This window comes from Erithacus rubecula (assembly GCF_903797595.1).
Source record: "Erithacus rubecula genome assembly, chromosome: 19".
In the NCBI taxonomy this organism is placed as follows: Eukaryota; Metazoa; Chordata; class Aves; order Passeriformes; family Muscicapidae; genus Erithacus; species Erithacus rubecula.
The window spans coordinates 10587861-10608208 of NC_136671.1; the positions used below are offsets into that span (position 1 = coordinate 10587861).

Below are 20348 nucleotides of genomic sequence, written 5' to 3' on the forward strand. Positions count from 1 at the left end.
GAATTCCTCCCCTGCACAATAAATCCCTTTTCTGACACGTGTGCCCTGAGCAGTCCCTGTGCTCCCAGGGGCTGCAGATCCAGCACTCCCTGTCCCCACCCTCAGCCCAGCTGCTGCTGGAGGACACCCTGGGGTCTCCCCACTGTTGCACAGCCCCCCTGGTGCAGTTCCCCAGCACAGGAGCTCTCAGAGCCCAAACCTTGCTTACCCCCAGCTCAGGACACGAGTCCTGTCCCCAGCCCCATCCCAGCCCCTCCTGGCTGAGCCCTGAGCTGGGGCTGTTCTGCAGCTCTGCCTGTGCTCACCTGAGGAATGCAGGAGCTGAGCTGTCTCCTCCTCCTCCATCAGCCATTCCACTGCCCCTGCTCCAGCTATTCCTGCTTAAATAAAAGCTCAGAGGCCACTGTGACCCCCCCACTGGGGAAGGGTACATGGGCCAAACCTGAGCAGCTCCCCCTTCTCTGCATGCCAGGGAGCAGAACTAATCCAGATTTCACACAAACACAGAATATCCTGGAAGGGACCCACAAGGATCATCCAAATCCAACTCCTGGCAATTTGAATAAACTGATTTTAAAAGAGGGAAAGCAAAGAGCCTCTGGCCACAACAGCCTCACACATCACTGACACTTCACCTGGTGGTTAAGGGCTTCTGCCTCCATAAAGTCAAAAAGAAATAAATAAAAAAAGGATATAAACTCAGAGCAAAAGCTGCAGGAGCAGGGAGCCCTCACCTGCAGAGGTTGGAATGTTTGGATCACTGGTTCACTGTCAGGAGGGCTCTGCTTCAGCTCTCCAGGGCTGTCAAGATTGTTAATAATGAGACATTTCTTAAAGTTCATAGACTAAATCACTCACATATTTCTTTCATACAATATACTGTTGCTTAAATTCATATCCTGCTCACCAGAATTAATATTTTCAGTGAACTTTGCTGAAAATCAGTTCTTCACACTGTTCTTGCTCTGCATCTGCCTCCTTGAGCTCTCACAGCTCCCAGCACAGGTCTAAGAGCATAAAGCTGCCCTGGTAATATATTCAGCACAACATAATTTTTCTGTAAGAAAAGTCAGTATATTTATGGTTTGCTTTATAAAAGTTACTATAATACAATGGTACATAGTATTCAATTCACAAAAATATGAACAAATATATACAGCATGACACATCCACAACAAAAACACTTTCTTCAAAACAAGATACATACTGGTGACAGATTCTATATGCACAAAACATCCCTAAATTTATAAATTTGCTTAACAAAAGAAAAAGCAGAAATCCTAAATCTTCAAAGCAGAGTTGTTCTTTTTTTTTTTTAAAGGAACTTAGGAAAAAAAAAATTAATTTATTGCAAACAATTTGACCTGCCTACTTTTAAAGGAGGCCCTTGATTTCCACGCTGGGAATTAAACCCAGAAAACTGCAAGAATTGGGAGCTGGGTGTTCTTCCACTTTGCTTTAAAACTGCCCCATTGTTTGACAGTGTCCTTCTTGATGTGTTTCTTTTCACTTGGACAAATCCTACAGTGGCAATTAAGGAGGAAAAAAAAAAACTCATAAAAACAAAACAAATATTAAACTGAAAAAATCCAGTTGCAAATTCACTTAAATACATTTTAGGGTGTCTATTAGACTGTACACTTTTCCTCGCTTGAAATAAATAGATTTTGCACAATAGGTTTCAGACTGAGGGAGGGGGGGAAAGAAGAAGCCTTGACTTGGCAATTTTTTGTCTTCAGTTTCTTAATGCTTCTAATTTAATCTATTTATTTGACAAAAAAACCCCATATTTATACAGAATTTACATTATACAAAGCTTGACACAAGCTGTAAATGCCACCAGCTCCTTTGCTATACTCAGTCCTTCTTCCTCCCCATCTTGACATGATTTAGAGCTGGAATCTGTTTAAAAAGAACTCCAAATTACAATAGTCACTTTTAATAAACTATTTACATGCTCTTGAAGTACAAAGAAATCAGCAAAAAAATTTTGACATGTTTCTACAAGAAACAGTGTTTGAAGAGAAGATTCTTGAGTTCATCTATGTACAGAAGATGCATTTTTTTTATACTTCAAAATCCTTTTTTTTTCCTTAAATTTTTATTAAGTACAGAAATGCACTGAAATGATCCCTGAAAAAGGTCACAAAAACCAGAACTGAAACTACTGTGTAATTTGCTGGAGTTTAAAACTGATGGTTGTTTTTTCTTTCCTTGTAGAAATAAGCTGCTCTATACAATAGAAATACCTGCAGGATGAGCCCCATCCCCTCCTGGACCCCCCAGAGTCCCAGATCACTCAAATTTTGCTCTGTTCTCTTGGGTCATTCCTCTCAGTGAGATGGAATTTTGCAGGGAGCACTGTAAATGTCTCTCTTTATTTTTGTCTTAGGCTCAAATTGAAGTGACAATAAATTTGGACATGATTTTTCAGTGGACAAAAAGCCCCTTGTGCTGGTGAGGTTCCTCTTTGTCCCTGTCCCTGTTTCCATGGGGTGCAGGGAGCCTGTGCTGAACCACACAGCTCCTGCCCTCCTCTCATCCCATCCCTTGCCAAGTGCAGGGCAAAGGATTTGAGGCATCTCCAAAACACATCTGTGCCTGTAAGGACACCCCATGGGACAGGGCACCCCTGGAAATCACTGCAGCAGACTTGGGAGGCCTCACATAAAATGATTTGTTTGGAGGTCCAGGCAGCTTCCCAGCCCAAGGTGAAATATCTCCCAGCCAGGAGTCTGCAAGCCAAGATTTGTGGGGGAAAAATGAGAAGCCTCAGGTTTGGCTTTGAGATCAGACCTAACATGATTTTTCAGAAGTGCTGTGGCTTCAACAGCTCTGTTTGTTCCTGGGGAACTCCTGCAAGCTCAACTCTTCTAAAAATTCACATTATCTGTCTGGGATCCTAAAAGGGGATGGATTACAGGCAGTTTCAGAAGTACCCAAGTGATTTAGGTGCTCGTGGTCTTGGGCATCCAAATCCCTTTGGTGCTCCCAAAAACACACAGTGAAGGACCTGAAGGTGACAGTGACCTTCCTCCCCACTTTCCTCACCAGGATTAAGGCAAACTGCAGGGGCTGATCCCATCCAGGGCACACAGATATGCTGGGAAACAGAACTGCCAGCAGGTTCTCAGGGCTGGGGTGTCCCCACCCCACAAATCCACCCTGAATGCACTGGTTTGATGGAGCAGAGAGGGACAAGGCCAAGGACAGGGGCTTCAGTTCTGACCCACAGGAAACTTCCATGCATTTCCAAAGCCTTCAAAGGCCAAGCTGTGGAGATGCCAACACATTGAATCTCATTCAAAAAAAAACAAAACAACTAAACTGAGCAGCTGGTTTAACTCCCAAATGCAGCTCCAACCAACATTCAGTGACAGAAACTTGTGCTTCTCACAATTTTAGGTTCTGGGTCACCAACACCCAGGTGCTGGAGAGATTTGTGAAGAAAGAGGAGGAACAACAAAACTGAACTGAAACAAAAGCAGAGATGGACCATGGGCTGTCCAATCTCACAGACAATTTGCTCACCCTCAGACAGAAACACAGCTGGAATTAAGGCAGCTTGTAGCAGTCTGTGTGTTCCTGCTCTCTCAGGCCTTTTGTCTGGAGGAGAAATTCAGAGGCAGAGGTCTAACCTACATTACAAGCTCCACACAGCAATGCAGGCCTGGCAATTCCATGGAACAGCTGAAAAAACTTCCAGGAACCTCTTTTGCAAGGTTGTCACCTCAGCTCGTGGAGGTTTGGAAAGAATACAAGAATACAGCTGTGCAATTTGTTCTGTGGGGAGAAGGGGTTTAGTTATGCAGATAATCTTCCCATTTCATAATGACATTGCAACTTCCCCTTACAAGCCAATTAAAAAGGCTTTAGTATGACTAATCTCTATTAAAGCAGGAGAAATTCAATGCAAATTGAAAACCTGATCCTGTCTATACCTGAACAGTGGTGCAACATCTCCAGATCTCATCCAAATAACTTTTTATTTTGGTGTTTTGTCCTATTTGTAAATGGAACCTCTTGAAGAACTGCAACCTTCACCTCAGCACATCTACAAGGACAAAATATATTGAGAAATAATTTTAAAACATGCCTTCCAAATTTAGAGAAGCATTCATTTCCATGCTGTAGATGGGGGGACAGGATTGCTCTCAGGGACACTTTTACCAGGATTTTCTGGAGGGATGGGACCATCCCCAGGCCAAGTTACTGAGTAACAGAGGGAGGAGAGCAGCAGGGCACAGCTTGTTCCTATCACAAGAGGCATCTCCCACATCCAAGGACAGAGCAAATACTCCACGTAAAACACTGGAAGGGCAGGGAAAATGCAGATGAAAGTGAGAAAAAATGAATACAAGTCACCCATCAGCCTGTTTCCCATGCACAGGACAAAAATCCTGCTGCAAACGTGGGCCATAGTCCTTGCTTGCAAGCAGGGCAGGATTTCTACAGCACAAACAGGGGCTGAGCTGTCCATTTAATCAGCCTCTCCTGCAAGCAAGACAAGCCCATCCCCAGGGAATGGGCATCCCCAAAGGCCACACGATGCCACAGCTGCTCAGCTGACTCCACTTCTCCCAGTGACTGAAGTATCCAAGGATTTCTCACCTGCAGCTGCAGAGGTTTTGATCCCCCATGGACCAGCATGGCATAGAAAATGAGAGGGGAGCCCAGGGAGGGGAGCTGAGCTCTGGCTGACCTGGCTCTGCCCCAGGGCCTGGCTGAGGGGCCTTGTTCAGGCTCATCCCTAAGGAAAAGGCAGGACAGTCTCACATCTCCACACACACACACCCCCAGCACACACACACCCATTCACACACCCTCAAGCCTCTGGCTTGCTCTGTAACATCAACCTTACATTTATTTACAGCTTACTCTGAGAAATCTGTGCAATTTCAGCCAATCAAGCTCCCAACAAACCCCATATGGCATTTTCAGTCTCTGCTTCACATTTAAACGTTGAATGTCTTTTTCAACCAACGAAAAACTGATGAGAAAAAGGTAGCAGCATTTATGAAAAGATGAAGGTTTACAAGAACAATTAAAAAAAAAAAAAAGGTACCATTATCCCATGATGGAGCATTGCTGCAGGGACTGAACAGAGAAGCTAGTGTTTGGATAGACCATGCCACAAAAGGTAGCCACCTTTTTGTGTGCGTGTTGGATCTGAAAAGGAAAAAGCACCTGAAACATGAACAGTCCTGTGTGCGCTTTTTGCTTCACTCATGATCCTGGCAGAAGTGCGAAACTTGCTTGGTTGTCTTCTCTTTTTCCTTTTTTTTTTTTTGGTAAGTATTTTTTGCTTTTAAATTTTTTTTTTCTTCCTTTTTTTTTTTTTTTTTTTTTTTTTCTCTCCTTTTTTTTTTTTTTTTGGCAAAGTGCAACCACACCTGGTTACCACAGTTTTGACATGGCCGAAGGTGCAAGTGTGATGAGAAACCTCGAGTTCAGTTCAGGGTTCCCCTGCAGTTCTCAGAGCCACAGAGACACGGGATTTTTACATCCTCAATTGGAAATTTGTAGTCGTAGGTGATTTCCTCGTTCACACTGATGTGCTGCTTGGAGTAGATAACGATCTTCTTTTGTGACTCCACCGTGATCACTTTAGCATAACAATTTGGCTGCAATGGTGACAGAACAGGGCATGGTGTGAGGGCCAGCCTCCACACAATGATTTTAAGGTAAAATAAAACAGGGCAGTCCCTTCCTGAGACATCCCTGGCCATGCTTCCAGAGCCTGGGCTCAGGGCAAACCTAGGGAGGGAGGTGTGAAACCAGAAAATAGAGCAGCCCCTTGTGCTGCTCCAAAATATCCAAATTCTGGTCATTCGTGGAGCAAAAGAGCCTGGATGATGTTCCAACAAGTTTGTCACAGGGTAAGAGAAGCTCAATAATCACAATCTGGCCAGGCAGGCAAGTCTGAGTGCAGACTGCAGCACAGAGCAGAGGGGGAAACAGCAGGGAATAATTTCCCATGCAGACACTAGAAGGAGACTATTCCCACAGCTGAAATTTGGTATGTTTTAAGGAAATATTTGTTAGATTTGCTTGCTCAGTGTCCATCAGGGTCTCCCAAGACAGCCAGGAGGGCTCTTGAGTGCACCCAGTCTCCCTGCACGTCTCATTTCTCAAACCACTACACTACAGCCCCTGCTCTGACCTGCTGTGGCTCATTAACATTTAATCACAGCCCTGCCACCCCTGAGCCCCCCAGGGTCTCTCAGGAGCCCATGGCAGGTGAGGGGCCCATACTCACATTGCAGCTGTGGTTGATGAACCTGGCAAAGTTGCCGCATTTGGTGGCGTCGATGATGGTGTCGTGATCCACCCTGAACATGTAACTGCTGCCGATGCCCTCGTCCTCGTAGCGCTTCTCACGCATGTCAGCAATGACCTGCAGGGACCCAGGCAGGCTCAGCCACTACACAAGGCTCCCCTGAGCTCTGCTCGTGCAGGCAATGGGGGTTTGCACATCCCCATCACACAAGAGAGCACACTCCTAACTGGAAACACACAGGTTCAGGATGGGCTTCTCAAGGAGGATTCTCCTGAGTGCTCTGTTTCCAAGGGTTGTTGAAATTCCCACCCTTGTACCTCCAAACCACATCCCAACCTCTGCCCAGCCCACAGAGCTGATGCCTCTAACCCAGGACTCCAACCCTCTCTGTTGTACTCAAGGGCTCCTTGCAGAGCTGGTTTTTGCTCAGATTTCACCCCAGCTCACCTGCCTGATGTTCTGACCCACATACTCAATCACCATCTCATCAGCTGCAATGGGCTCCATAGCAAAAAGGCCCCAGTCGTGGATGTGGCTCTTGCAGAATTTTAGTTTCTTCTTCCGGAACTGCATGAAGAAAACACCCCCAAACCCCAGCACTGAATTAGCCACAGCAGAGAACAGAAAGAGATGTCTTTGGGTCCAGAATCTGCAGCAGGGGGTGATGTACCTTGAGCTGGTTGAACTTGAGCAGGTCGCTGTCACAGCTCCCAGTGAAGGAGGAGAGGAGCCTGCGCTGCTCGGATCGCCGCTCGGAGCCAGCCCGTGTGGAAGCGTGAGGTTGGGCAGGGATGCTCATTCCCTGGGAGGACAAATGGCTGATCAAAGCTGGCCCAACACCCTGCAGGCTCCCTGTGAGCCCCCTGTGCTACAGCACATCACCACACAACACCTGACATCAAACATCAACACTCAACCCCGGGACAATCAAGCACAGCTTCCTCTCCCTCCTTGCCAAAAGGCAGGAAGCACCTACTGTGTGTGACAGTGTCACACCAAATCCCATTCACACCTGGCACTCCTGGATTCCTCACCTGTGTGTCAGCTGGAGGCTCCTCTGCAAAAGCTCGGCTGTTGTTGAGGTATTTGAGTTTGTCCTTCTTGTCGATTTTGTAATAGCCCTCGCTGCGCGCACAGCCCGTCACGTGCTCCCGCATCCCGTCGTCCCGCTTCTTCTTCTTGGGGGTAGAAAAGCTGGTAGGTGGCAACAAGTTAAGGAGAAACACAGCCAGAGGTGGATATCAGACTAAACTTGATAGACTCGCATGGAGCTAACACCAGGAGCCTGGAAAATCAGGAAGGTTTTGTGGGGTTGCAAAAAAATAACATTACAGTGGAGATGCTGCTCAGCCCAAAGGCCTTGGAGAGATGCTGCTGCTCTCACCAGCCTTGGGAAATCAGAAAATCCTTCAGAAACACCTTACAAACCTTCAGGTTTGAAGGCACCTTCAGTGCTTTGGCTCCTGGAAGGACAGTGGAGCTGTACTGCTGCCAGCTCACCCCACAAACACAGCCATGAAGGCTACAACAATTGAGACAGACCCAAAAATTCTCCCTGTGAGGCAAAACATATCCTTGACATCAGAAAACTGAAGCAGAGAGACCATAAAAACCAAGAGGTGATGGCCTCAAAACCAGAGTGATGAGGGTTGGCTGCAAAGCAGGTGAGCCTGCAGGTACTGTCATACTTGCCATGCAGTGTGGCACATGATAAACTCAAGGTGAATTTGAAGTGGCTTAAAAAGTGAATGTAATTTTGCTATCACAATGTAATCCTTATCAAGAGGGAAACAGATTTATTTTCACTATGGGTTTTGCTAGTTGTCACTGACTGTTTTTAGGTGGTTTGGGCTTTTTTGGTTTTGCTTTCCTGTCTTGCAGGAAGCAAGGGATGAAGATATCTGAACACACAACCTCTAGCAACACACAAGGTGGTGTGTTTGTCTTCTTCAAGACATAAACCTGTACATCCTTCCTGAAAACAGTACTGGAGAGTTCTGAGGTTTTTGGAATAGTCTTTTAGGCTGTGCTCTGGAGATCACTCCTGGTGGCTGCACACACACAGAGCCCTGATGTGCCACTTAGAAACCACTGATTTTATCAGTATTTCAAACTCAAAGCAAATTAAAGCTGCTAGAAGCACTAACTCATTGTTTTGGGCACAGATGGTGAGATTATTTTTACAGCAAGTTTTAGCTCTGAGTGAAAGCTCTGTAAGCGCAGACTAGAAACTCCACAGGCGAGCTGGAAAAAAAAGTCTGGTTACATTGCAGACAGCAGGTCTTCAAACTAGGAAGGAAACCTCCCCAGAAGAGATGCCTACAGACTGTCCCTGCACTTCCAGACTGAACGTGCAGCAAGAACAGCCACCTCTGCAGTATTTTTGTACTGCAGCTTCAGAGAATAAACCAGCCTAAAATTCCCTGCTCATCCAAGCAACCACTATTCCTGTAAACGACTTCTTCTCCCACCAACCCCTCGTGCCGCCAGCGCAGCCAGAAAGGATATAAGGATGGAAAACCCAGAGGGTGTCATTGAGCCAGTCCATACCATTGTCCTGCTGCAACAAGCGGTCGTAGGTGATGCACATGAACTTGATGTCCTCGTCGTCGATGCCGCCGTTCCAGATGTCGTAGAGAATCGTCATCTCCTCGAACTCGGAGCGCGGCCGGAACTGCGGCCGGGGCGGGGAGTACTCGGGGGAGGGCAGCAGGGGCAGCTCCTCCGACGGCTTCTTCTGCCTGCGCCACTGCCGCTTGGGCCTCGCCAGAGCCTCCTCCTCCTTCAGCTCCTCGTTCCACTGGTTCTCCAGCTCCTTGAAAGGCAGCTTCTCTGCCACGGCCTCTGCTGCTATCTTCTCATGGAAACCGTCATTCCTGAAGTCCAGGGGGACGGCTTCAGGGTCTTTCAGTCCGTAGTAGGCATCGGGATGTCCACTGAGCAGCTCTTTGCCCACAGCACCTTCCACCAAGGCCACTGGCATGGGAGGAGGTTCTATGGGTTTGCCTGGGTACACGTCCAGCGAGAGGACAGAAGGTGGGGACCGCCTCGGCCGACCCGGCCTCCTTTTGGGAAGAACAGAGGGAGGTGGTGGGGGAGGAAGAATAGAAGCCCCAGGGGGCAGATCTGGGGACAGCAAACTGGGTTTTACTTCTGCCTTGCATTCCTCGATGGGCATTCTTCCATCTCCATGCATGCACGGCAGGGCTGCTACAGGTATTGGCTCATCAGGTGGCAAACCCATGTCCATGTGGAAATCTGCTTGTGGGGGGCTGGCAAAGGGGATAGGGGAAGGAACACTGTTCATGCTGATTGTAAGGGAAGCACCAAGAGGCTCTTTAAAGGTTTTCTCTTCTAGCTCATCCTCTGACTGTTTCTTGCCAGGAAGAAGGCAAGGAATGGTAGCACCAGCCTCTGGGAAAGTAGGCGTGAAATTGAAATCTCTCCCAGGAGTCCGAGGAATGCCACTGTTAATGCCAGGAGATTGGGATGGGTAGGAAAAGGGGCTCCCTGGGACTTGAGGGGAACTGAGGGTCAAGCTGCTTCCTGTAAGTGGAGCATCACTCCCTGGTGTGGCTGGAACAGTGTCCGTGCTCTGCGACTTGGCAAGGGGGTGCGAAGACTTGGCCAAAATGTCCCGCCCGGGAGTCCTGGGAATCTCCTCTTCCACGGACGCTTTGGTCACCATTAATTGTTCAGGGAACTTCTCTGGAGGGACTAAAGGCTCTTCCTTGCCAGGAGTGGATGGCAAGGGCAGCATGGAGGATGGCACCTTGTGGGCTGGAAGCAGGAGGGTCTCTGTGTCGGGGTGGATCATCGCCTCCCGCCCCGGCGTGCGCGGCAGCCGCTCCTCCTCCTCCGCCCTGGCTTGAGCCCGGCCCTCCAAGCTGCTCTCCTCACACTTGCCAAAGAAGCTGCTTTTGCTGGGCAGAGGCTCTCCAAAGACTCCCACTGGAGCAGAGATGCACAGAGCCACCTCCTCATCTTGGGATTCGGGCATTGGACCTTCCTGTACCTCTGGCTCCAGCATGGAAGTGGGTTCGGGCTCTTCCTCTGAAAGGGGAACAGAGAGGAGAATCAGGAGCTTTGCCTCCACTTGGTTACTTGCCACTTGCTAGCAAAGACATGTTTAAGATGCCACAATTAAAGAACAGCTCAATTCCACTGGGAGGCTTTAAAACTCCAGTGCTTTACATTTTGGAGGCACGTAGTGTAGAGTAATTAGACACTACCACACACTTTCCTAATGGACCATAAAAAACCCACACTATTAATTTGAGGATTAGCTACAACACAGACCAGAACGAAGGTTTCTCTGCTTTCAAAAGCCCTGACAACCTTTTGTGCAGACATTAAAGGAATGAGCGGATTGTGGGGCGAGGATTTTGGAGGAGAGCTGTCAGAGCCCAGAGCTATCAACTCTTCTAATGTGGGAACTCTACTAATTGCAGGCCAAGGAGCACCCTCAGCTCTCCAAGGAGGGGGTGGTGAAGGGAATAGCAGAACACCCCTGAACAACACATGAAGCCCTTGTAATGGATGAGGAGACACTCAGATGGTATCAATGAGGCAATTTATATGCTGCTCTCCTTGCAGCAGCCTCATTTGTCTGGAGTTTATTTACCCACTTAGGGCCAGGTCCAAAAGGAATAAATGGTGAATCTTGTTAAGCAGCTCAAAATAACATTTTCAAGTGGGAGAATGAAAGGAGGTGAAAATGCCTGGAGAGTTGGAAGGGAAGCATTCCCTGTTTGTGCTGAACAAACCAGGGCTGCTGGAGAAGGGTCTGAGCCTTTCAAGTCCTGTATGACAGAGCTGGGCTGCCCAAGAACACTGCTGCAGTTTGAGTTTGTTCCCACAGCTTACCTGCAAAGCTCTTTACACGTGTCAAGTTGCTTAAATGCAGGTGTCTCCAAATTTATGTTCCTTGGGCACACTGACCTGTTCTAGACAGGATTTTTGCAAAACCAGTTCCTCTTTGCCTGCCCAGTTTAACACTTTGCCTCTTTGTGACTTTCAGATTTTGCAGCAAGCAAGGAGTGATGCCCTGTGCAGGGACTGGATTTCCAGCTCTCCAAATGGCAAAACATTGCCTAATGCTTAGACACCAGTGCTGCCCAAGGCTCCACAGCAGGCTCCACTAGATGTGCCCTCCCTGTTGGCTCCAATTTCAACTTTTATATGTTCCCCAGTTGCCAAATTACTCAAGCTTTATGCATCTCACTCCTGTTCTAGTAAAAGATTTCCAATTTCCTTGGGTTAAATACAATTCTGTATTGATTGAAGACAATTTCCTTCTTCCAGAAAACCAGAGAGTATCACTCATTTAAAAGGAGTGGGTGACAAAAACCCCCACAAATAATATTAGGAACCATACCTAACTCTGAGACTCCACTCACCTGCCCCATGCAGCTTCCCTGTCACACACTGCTTTGATATTAAAACCAAAAAGAGCCAGTAGTGACATTCCTGTTCTGTTTTAGCAGCCATGGCTTTTCTATCTTGAGCTTCAGCCACCACACCACCCAATCAGTCACCCTTGGATGATGACAACTGTTCAGACCCTGCAGGACTCCAACTAAACTGCCCCAGGATAAGATTCTGGATACAGTAACCACAGTATTTTTAGTAGCAGATGGCTCATGTAAAGCTCCTTACTAGGAAGGAAAGTTCAGCACAGGCCTCTTTCCCTGTACAGATAATCCCTAGCCTAGAGCCAAGACTGGAAGAAGAAAGAGAACGAGGGAAATGCAAATCCATACATATGAGATACTGGGAGAAAATTTACTTGGAAATATGATAACAAAACTCCAAAGCACATGGAAGGGCATACCTGGCCTACAGATGGGAGAGAGTGCAAGTTTTGTCTCCTGGTCTCTTTCCATAACCAAATGTTTCAGAGTTTCAGCAGCAAGAGAAGCCCCTGGGACCTGGCCACACTCACTTTCCCCTGCCTTGATTTCTTCACTGCCTTCATCTTTCACTGCCAGAGCTGGCTCAGCAGGTTCCAAGCCTGTTGCATCCATGTAGTCATCCACAGGATACAGATCCAAAATAGTCTCCCTCTCATCATCAGGAAGCTCATGACCAGTAGGTTCATGCTCTGGCTCAGCAACCATGGCTTCTCTGCCTGGATCTTCAGCCACCTCTTCCTCCTCTTCTTCCTCCTCATCTTCATCATCATCATCATCCTCCTCATCTTCATCATCTGAGTCTGAACTTGACTCGAATTCAGAGGAGTCCTCACTCTCATCAGATGATTCAACTTCAGCCTTGGAAGATGAGGGACTTGCTACGTCTGCAAGAACAAACTGCCATTAGTTCTGCTTTCTGTCTTTATTAAACAGCCAGAGGTAAACATCCCTTCCACTGGAACAGGGAGGAAACAGCACCAACAGCAGAATGTGTGAAGGAGTGGCCTCCCAATTTATTTATTTTTGCAGAGATTTATAAATTCTGCCTCTGGCTGCTTACAACAATCACCACACAACATGTGAGAAGCAGTGCTGCCTGGCACCTTCCCACATGGGTCTCCTGCTGCATTGTATCTTTTACTGAGATTTTCTGCTGCATTTTCACATGGCCTTAAAAAGTGGAAACTACCACCTTACAGAGCAGGAACTGATTGATAGGACAGAGTTATTAGCAGCCAAATTACCCTTGTTTGAAATCTAATCCCTTCTTCTCTCAGCTACCCCTGTTTCACAAAACAAGCACACATTTAGCTGGGCTTGAGACCTGTGCCCCTGTGCCAGGCTGAGATCAGTTGGGACTGGAGAGTTACTGTAAAGGGATTCACTGACTGAGGAATCATGGAAACCTCACAGGCATCAATTAAAAACATCTCTGGGCATTTTATTGTGTAAAACTGCCCATCAGTGAAGGGAGGTGCACAAGTGACAAAATCAGCTCACAAAGGAAGAAGGGAGACCACAGCTGACCCCTGAGGTGACTCTTGCTGCTTACCCTCCTCGGAGTCCTGCTCCTCCTCCTTGTCACTTGTGTCTATGCCTGTCTCCTCCTCATCATCCTCATCCTCATCCTCGTCTTCATCATCATCTTCATCCTCATCATCTTCATCCTCCTCATCCTCCTCTTCCTCCTTTGCAAGAAATTATTGCCAAAAATGAACAGTGCCTGAGCCTGTGACCTGGCTGTCAGTGCAGAAAGCATCAGGGAACCTGACAGAGGTTCTGTAAGGACAGACCCCCACCAGGAACCCTCATCTCCCAGAACAGGGAACTTTGGCATTTGGCATTACCAAGCCCCCTTTTAGTGACACACAGCCACACACTAACATACCTTGGCAGGTGCTGCTTTCACCAAGCTTGCCTCTTCCTCCTGCTCCTCTTCTTTCTCTGAGGAGGACTCTTCCTCCTTCCCTGATGTCTCATCTCCCTCCTCTCCCTCACTGTCCAGCTCCAGTGGCCTTGCTGGTCGCCGCCGCAGCCCCACTGCCTCTGCATCCTTCTTTGACAGTTCTGATGTTGTGTCAGAAGCATCCCTGTCCCTCTCTGACTCTGAGGAGCAAACAGAAATTACCATCAAACACCTTGGAAAGGACAGGAAGAGTTAACTACATAAGGGAAACTTCTTTGGGAAGATGGAAGTCGGGAGCAATGTGCCCATGTGGTGGCTTACAAGGGACAGTCACAGTGAACAGTGCTGATGGCAAAATGTGGGTGGCCAAAGCTGACATAGGCAGGGCAGACAGGAGACACAGCATCACTGAGGTCAGGACAGGTAACCTAAATTTAATGCTTTTTTGTTTAATTTTTTGACTCCAAAACTACTTGTTAATCTGAATTAACTTCAACATGAACCCATGTGCAAAACAAAGGCATTCAAAGCTTTGTCTCCTCTTTACTTTTCCCTAGTTATAGGAAATAATGTTAAGATAGTTTCAAACAGATTTTTCTGGCAAATAACTTTAGTTTCTTTCTCAAATCAAGTGCAGAGCAAACTGTTACATGCTTCCTCCCACCACACCCCAGCGAGCTGAGCACAGCCCAAGCAGCCCATGAACCCATCTGAGCTCCTTCTGCTGGGGCCCAGCACAGCTAAAATGGGTTATGAGTTATTCTTAAAATGTGGGTCTTAAACTTCCCAGCAGTGAATTTCAGATAATTGAACCCAGAGGGGCCATGTCCCAGCTGATCAGAGCTGTGTGAGATGCAGGGCTTGGCTCAGATCCTTGGCTCTGTGTTTAACTGTAAGTGAGCACACTGCTGTGAAGTTTAAAGGGATTCAGCTTGCTGGGGTTTGCATCTGCTCCTAGGTTTCAAACAAATGCACTTTGCAAACCTTCATCTTCATCATCCACTGAAGTAGAAGGCCGGATTCTCTTCTGATCTCCTGCTGAGGCAGCTTCAGGTGGTTCCTTTCTTTTCACCTGAACAAAAGACACAATTAGCATTTCTGAAAGTTTAGAAACACCAGAAATCAACTTCTTAAGCAAATTGCCACTTCTTTACTTTGCTGTGGTCACAGCAGAAACCAAGGGCCACTCCCCAGCTCTTGATCTCTTTATTTGCTTGCAAACAGAATTTGACTGTGAATGAAACTCTACCCCTTCACTTTGCATGAAAACACCCCGGGTACCAGCATGGTGCATGTCATCACCAGGTACTTTGAGGATGACAGAGAAAACTCTTGACAAATCCATGTCTGAGATTGTAGCAGAGCAGAAAGAGAGCCTAAGCACATCTTAAAGAACCTCAAAGGAAGTTTTACTCTAAATAAAGACTGGAGAATCTCTCATCCCAAACCTTTACTTGCACCTTCTGTGCAATCAAAAATCCTAATATCAGGAAAACCCTCTACACTCCCCAACCCAGACTTCTTTTAAGATACTTTAAATTTTTTATGCAAATGCTTTTCAAAACAGAAACCCTGTTCTTCTGAGGAGACAGAGTTTAAGCAAACTTCAGGTGAGACTCGGCTGCCAAACCATCAGAGATTCCAACCAAAGCAATAACTGTGTAAAGCACTATGAGCACAGGTGTATTTTTATGCTGAAACAGAGGAAATGTTCCCTTCCCTTGCACAGCAGGGAGATCCTCCAATTCACACAAGTGGGGGATGAACAGCTAAGGGAACAGAGGCTCCCTGCTCAGTCCTGGGGGGTCAGAGTCCCCTGAGTGAGCCCAGAGGGCTCTGGGGCACAAACCAAGCCAGGCCTGTCCTCCTAAGGCTGCTCTGTGTGTTTTTTGTTTTCACCTTGAAGGATGGCAGCCTGATGGCCCCTCGTAGCCCAATGCCCAGGCCAATGGCCTCATAGCCCAGCCCTTCTCCTTTGTTCCAGTTCTCCAAGAGGCAGGAAGCAATTCGATCCTTCGGCTTCGGCTTCTCCTCCACTTCTCCTCCAGACTTGACTGGAGTCAGAGATGCCTGCAACAGAAAGGGGAAGCTTGAGAGGGGAAGTTTGCTGGGAAGGACACAAACTCTGGAAACCATTCAGACATTTGAGGTTTGGGAAATATCACTGCCCTGCCCAGGCATCAGTTTCTCTGAGGGCATCTGAAGGTGCCCCATGCCTGAAAGGAAATAGAGCTGCACAGAATAATACAAATAGCTTGAAGTTATTTGTATGTTGTTGGCAAGTCCCAACAATGTGTTATCTGCCTTCCTTTGCTAACCCACATAACTGAAAGCAACTCCAGACCTTCCAGTTGGGAACACCTTCCTTCTGTTGAGTGTGAGGCCAAAAATAGTGCATCAAAAATCACACACATCCCTGTGTTTCCTTAGCAACCACAGCCCAAGTCCACAAAACCTGTCACAAGGCTCCAGTCCTGGGAAAAGGGACACCAAAATATTTAGGTGAAACACCAAAGGGTCTGCAAAATAGACACACAGCCTCAACAAATCCTTTTTCACCAGAGCTGAGATGCAAATGAAGAGCAGGAATTCAGAGCTCTGCAGCTGTGGAGGGCTGGACATCAATCAGCTGCCAGAGTTGGAATCAATCAATCAATCAGTCAATCAATTAATCAGCTGCCTTTGATGGAATATAGCAGCCAGAATCCCTGTGATGGCAGAGCACACAGGGAACTGACCTCCAGCTGCCACCAAGGAGCCCAGTGACCTCATCCTCACACACACACAGACACCAGCAATGGGGAGGTACAGTTTAAGCTGAATATTCATATTTTGTTTTTTGCAAAAGCAGGCAACTTGTGCCTAAGAAGGAATCCTGTCCTACTCCAACACCCAACACACAAGTGTGCCCTGTCCTGGCAGGAAGGAGGCTCTGAAATTTGTGAGGTTTTTCTGTACACAACAGTAACACATGCCCTGGGGCAGAAATGGTTCTGGCATCTCTGCTCCTGGACAGAAAGCACATGTGGTTTTCTATGCAGCAATTTCATATTTTCAATTACACTGCTCACATCCAACATAACCTGTAGCAAGGACTGTGGTACAGTCAGCTTCCCTTCCCAAAATGTCTAAAAAATCAAGGTGAGGGAAGAACACCCCAAATCCAGCCATAACATGGGATGTAAAAGAGCCTGAAGATCTGCCTCAACTTTCTTCTACTTCTTCACCACAGAAGTCTGGTTTAAAATAATTTCTTGAGTATTTCAGTTGCTGTTTTTGCAGCTATTTGCTGGATCTGTTTCCTTTATTGCTCTGGAAACTCACGTGCCTCCTCCAAGACTGTCAGCACATGCTGGCTGGCACAAGAAAAGCTCTGAGCATTAGCCAGGAGGAGAGGGATGGGGTTTGTGCTGCACATCACACCAGCCAGCTCTAAGCCACAGCAAACTCCACTGTCATAAAGCAGCTCTTAAGCAGCAGCATTACCAGCCCCTCCAGAAAGCCAAGGAGCTCTCCCAGGCACCACAGTTAACATGCACTGGTTTACAAAAACTGCTCTGAAAACTGACATCTGAAACAGATCTACCTGCAGGTTGTGGTTTGCTCTGCTATTTTTACAGTAATTCACTGCAATGGTAATTTTGAGGCTTGCATTAACCTTTCTGTAGTGTTAGGTTTTTTGGGTAGTGACAAATTCACCACACATTAAATCACAGAGCTATTTGCTTGCTGAGGTACACTTCAAATTGGGTGAGAAAAGGATCAGAGGATTCATGCAAAGCTGTTTTCTCAACTAATCCCTGAAACTCTTTGTATATTTGGTCAATGTTCAGCTTTTGAGTTAATTGCTGCTTTGTACATGAAGGGGAGTGGGCAGAACTGGAAATACCCACAAATCTCATTGCACAAAGTGGGGAACACAGACAGAGGTTTGGTGATTTCAAACACTCCTCTTGCATCTGACCTTAGTTTTTCAGAGCTAAACTTCAGCTTCCCCTTGCACATAACAATTTAGGCTTTGGGGTTTTTTAAAGCCAGCTCCAGACCCCCACTGACCCCACAAGCACTAAGAACAGCTCTCCCCAGGACCCAGGACCCAGCATGTGAGAACCCACTTTTGCCAGACGCTCCTTCTTGTCCCACCAGTCATCAAACGCCCGGAACGCCACCACCTCGACCATCTTGCGGTTCAGGTCCCTTTTCATGATGGCCTTGAGCTCCTTCACTATGACCAGCAGGACTCCATCCACAGTGGCTTTGTGGGGATCTTCCTTCTTGGGCTCATAGCCCGGGGGTGGGACTGAGGGGTCAAACTTGGGCAGGGGCGGCCACTGCTGCCCGCGGGCCAGAGCGGCTCCCATGGAGAAGGGGCGGTAGGGAGGCAGATTCACAAACTGCATCCTGCCCGTCATGAAGGGTGGGTACTGGTACGTGTTCTGCGCCTGCATCATGCGGCTCAGCATCTGGGTCTGCATCTGGAAGGACATGGGCATGCCGCCCCACTGGTTGCCCAGCACGCTGATCATGTCCACCTGCATGACGGGGAACATGCCGGGGTGGAAGGGGGGCAGCGGGGGCAGGATGTGGGGCGGGGGCACCCCGGGCGGCGCCGGCAGCGGCGGCGGCGGCACCGTCACGGCCGGGTGCGTGGGCGGGGGCGGCGGGGGCAGCGGAGGGGGCATGGGGAAGCCTGGCTGGGGAGGAGGAGGAGGAGGGAGGGGAGGGAATCCCGGCGGTGGCAGCGGGGGGATGGATGGAGCCATCACGGCCGTGTTGCTGACGGAGGAGTTCACCACAATGGTTTTGGCACATTCCGCGCTGGTGATGGGCGCGGGGTTGGTCTCGTCGTCGGAGATTTCCATGTCCTCCCCCGAGGAATGCTGACCCTGCCACAAAAGAGAGAGAGGAAAGGTGATGAGCACATTCTCTTTACATTAAATAGCACAGCGCTGGGCTGCTTCAAACAAAAGCTAAGTTTAACACACATTTTAATTGGGAAAGGAGAAAAGCCAGCGATGCGCTGAAAAGACAGGGCCCACTGAGCAGCTGGTGCCCATTGAAGTTTTTCTCTTCCGTGTCAGACCTCAGGAACCAGAGAGGTAAAAGCTCTCTAAAAGAGCATCAGCACCAACTGAACAAAACCCTCAGCTTCTATGGAGCAGGAGGAATTGCTCCCGTGCTTGGTGAAATACACCCAATCCAAATGTCCTTCACTGCAAGATACATTATCTCTTATTTGCATCTAGCACTCCTAGGTACATTACACCGTGAGTTTTTATTCCTTCGTTTTTCCCTGCACAAATAATTACCCTGTTTTTTAATTATAATCCCTGGCTCATTTGCTGTCAACTCCTAACCTCTAATTGTGGAAAGACAATACCTCCACATGGTTTCTGCTACTAAAAGTTGTCTTGACTAGGCCACAGCAATTCACATGGGAAAGAAAGAACCCCAAATCTGGTTAAATTGCTTTTAAGCATCAAAGTTATAAATGCTGGGATTCAAAGACATAGCCTATGTTGTGTTTTGGGACAAAATGAATACTTCACTAGCCACAAGAAATACAGACTTGTAGAAAATGCTAAAACCATGTCCTACCTCTGTTGCCAAAGGGATGGAAACTGGATTAAAACAGAGGGTACCAGCTTGCTCTGAAGTCTCAGAGCTGACAGGTCTTGTACAAAATAAAAGTCTCAGGAACTACCTCCATCCTCAACAGCACATGGTCACACCTGCACACTGTGTCCTACAGGCACTCCAGTCCTCAAGGTGTCCCCAGCACCAAGAATCCACATGCATGACTGTCACATCCCCCAGGTATCACACCCTGACATGAAATACAGTAACCAAACACTGCTGGAAGACATACCCACAGGGTGACAGTTTATCTAGGAATCATGAATGGGGCTGATCTCTGCCCTGAGTGATGACAGCAGACAGGACAGGTCCCTGTAACCTCCAAAGATGTGTCTCACATTGCTGGTGCCAGGGAAGAGCCCCTGTGTTCCCCAGCACAGCCCAGGGCACAGCAGGGATGCTCCTCCTGGCCAGAGCCCTCCTGCTGCCCTGGGAGCCAGGAACAGATCACCATCAAGTGCCTCTCTCTATCACACTGCTGGCAAGAGTTTTGGAACCTCCTGGCAAGAGTTTTGGAACCTCCTGGCAGTTAGCAGCCAAATTTGACTGTAGATCCCAAAGATATTTATTGTTTGCTCCACATTTCGTGCCAGCAGGTGCCTCTTCTGTCTGCTCTCCTACCAGTCTCAGAGAGAGCACTATCAGACACTGGAGAACCTGGAAGTTCTGGGAAGAGCTGCTGAGGAGCAGACTTTGTTGGCAGTATTCACATGGAAGCCACTGTGATTTGGTTCTTAACCTGTGAATTTCTTGCTGGGGTATGCAAACAAAAGCAGGAGCAGCTGAGTTGACTCTGCTACAAACTGTCGCTGTGTGAAACTGAGCAACCACAACTATCCAAATCACTCCAAATGTTTCCCGTTTTATCAAAGGTCATCTCTGCTACAGCAGCTACCACCAGAGAGCAGGCTGAGCACAGCAGCTGTGCAAATGCTCAGCCCTGGCACCTCCCCTCGCCCTGGCTCCCCGCGTTCCTCCGCTGCAGCAGAACTCAGCACCTCCCCCCGTGCCTGGGTCACCCCAAAAAAACCCACTCACAGTTTTAGTGCCCAAACTGCCCGACAAGGAGACACCATTCACCTGGCAAACCCTGAGCAAGAGCCATTGACCC

At 47.9% G+C, this 20348-nt stretch overlaps 1 protein-coding gene across 2 annotated transcripts in view; it reads right to left on the reverse strand.

The window, feature by feature from the left end:
- Positions 1-1052: 1052 nt before the first annotated feature.
- SETD1B (SET domain containing 1B, histone lysine methyltransferase) overlaps positions 1053-20348 on the reverse strand; it is a 47070-nt gene continuing 27774 nt past the window's right edge. The window contains exons 7-18 of one of the 2 annotated variants that reach the window (XM_079322658.1): positions 17716-18486; positions 15500-15670; positions 14585-14672; positions 13583-13800; positions 13247-13382; positions 12114-12578; positions 8789-10333; positions 7315-7481; positions 6951-7082; positions 6728-6847; positions 6260-6397; positions 1053-5624 (exon numbers count right to left, since the gene is read on the reverse strand). In XM_079322658.1, the coding sequence (XP_079178784.1) occupies positions 5451-5624; positions 6260-6397; positions 6728-6847; positions 6951-7082; positions 7315-7481; positions 8789-10333; positions 12114-12578; positions 13247-13382; positions 13583-13800; positions 14585-14672; positions 15500-15670; positions 17716-18486 (4125 nt within the window). In that variant the 3' untranslated portion in view covers positions 1053-5450. Of the gene's footprint in view, positions 5625-6259; positions 6398-6727; positions 6848-6950; positions 7083-7314; positions 7482-8788; positions 10334-12113; positions 12579-13246; positions 13383-13582; positions 13801-14584; positions 14673-15499; positions 15671-17715; positions 18487-20348 lie in introns of those variants that run through there. The other variant, XR_013776422.1, reaches the window with a different exon arrangement.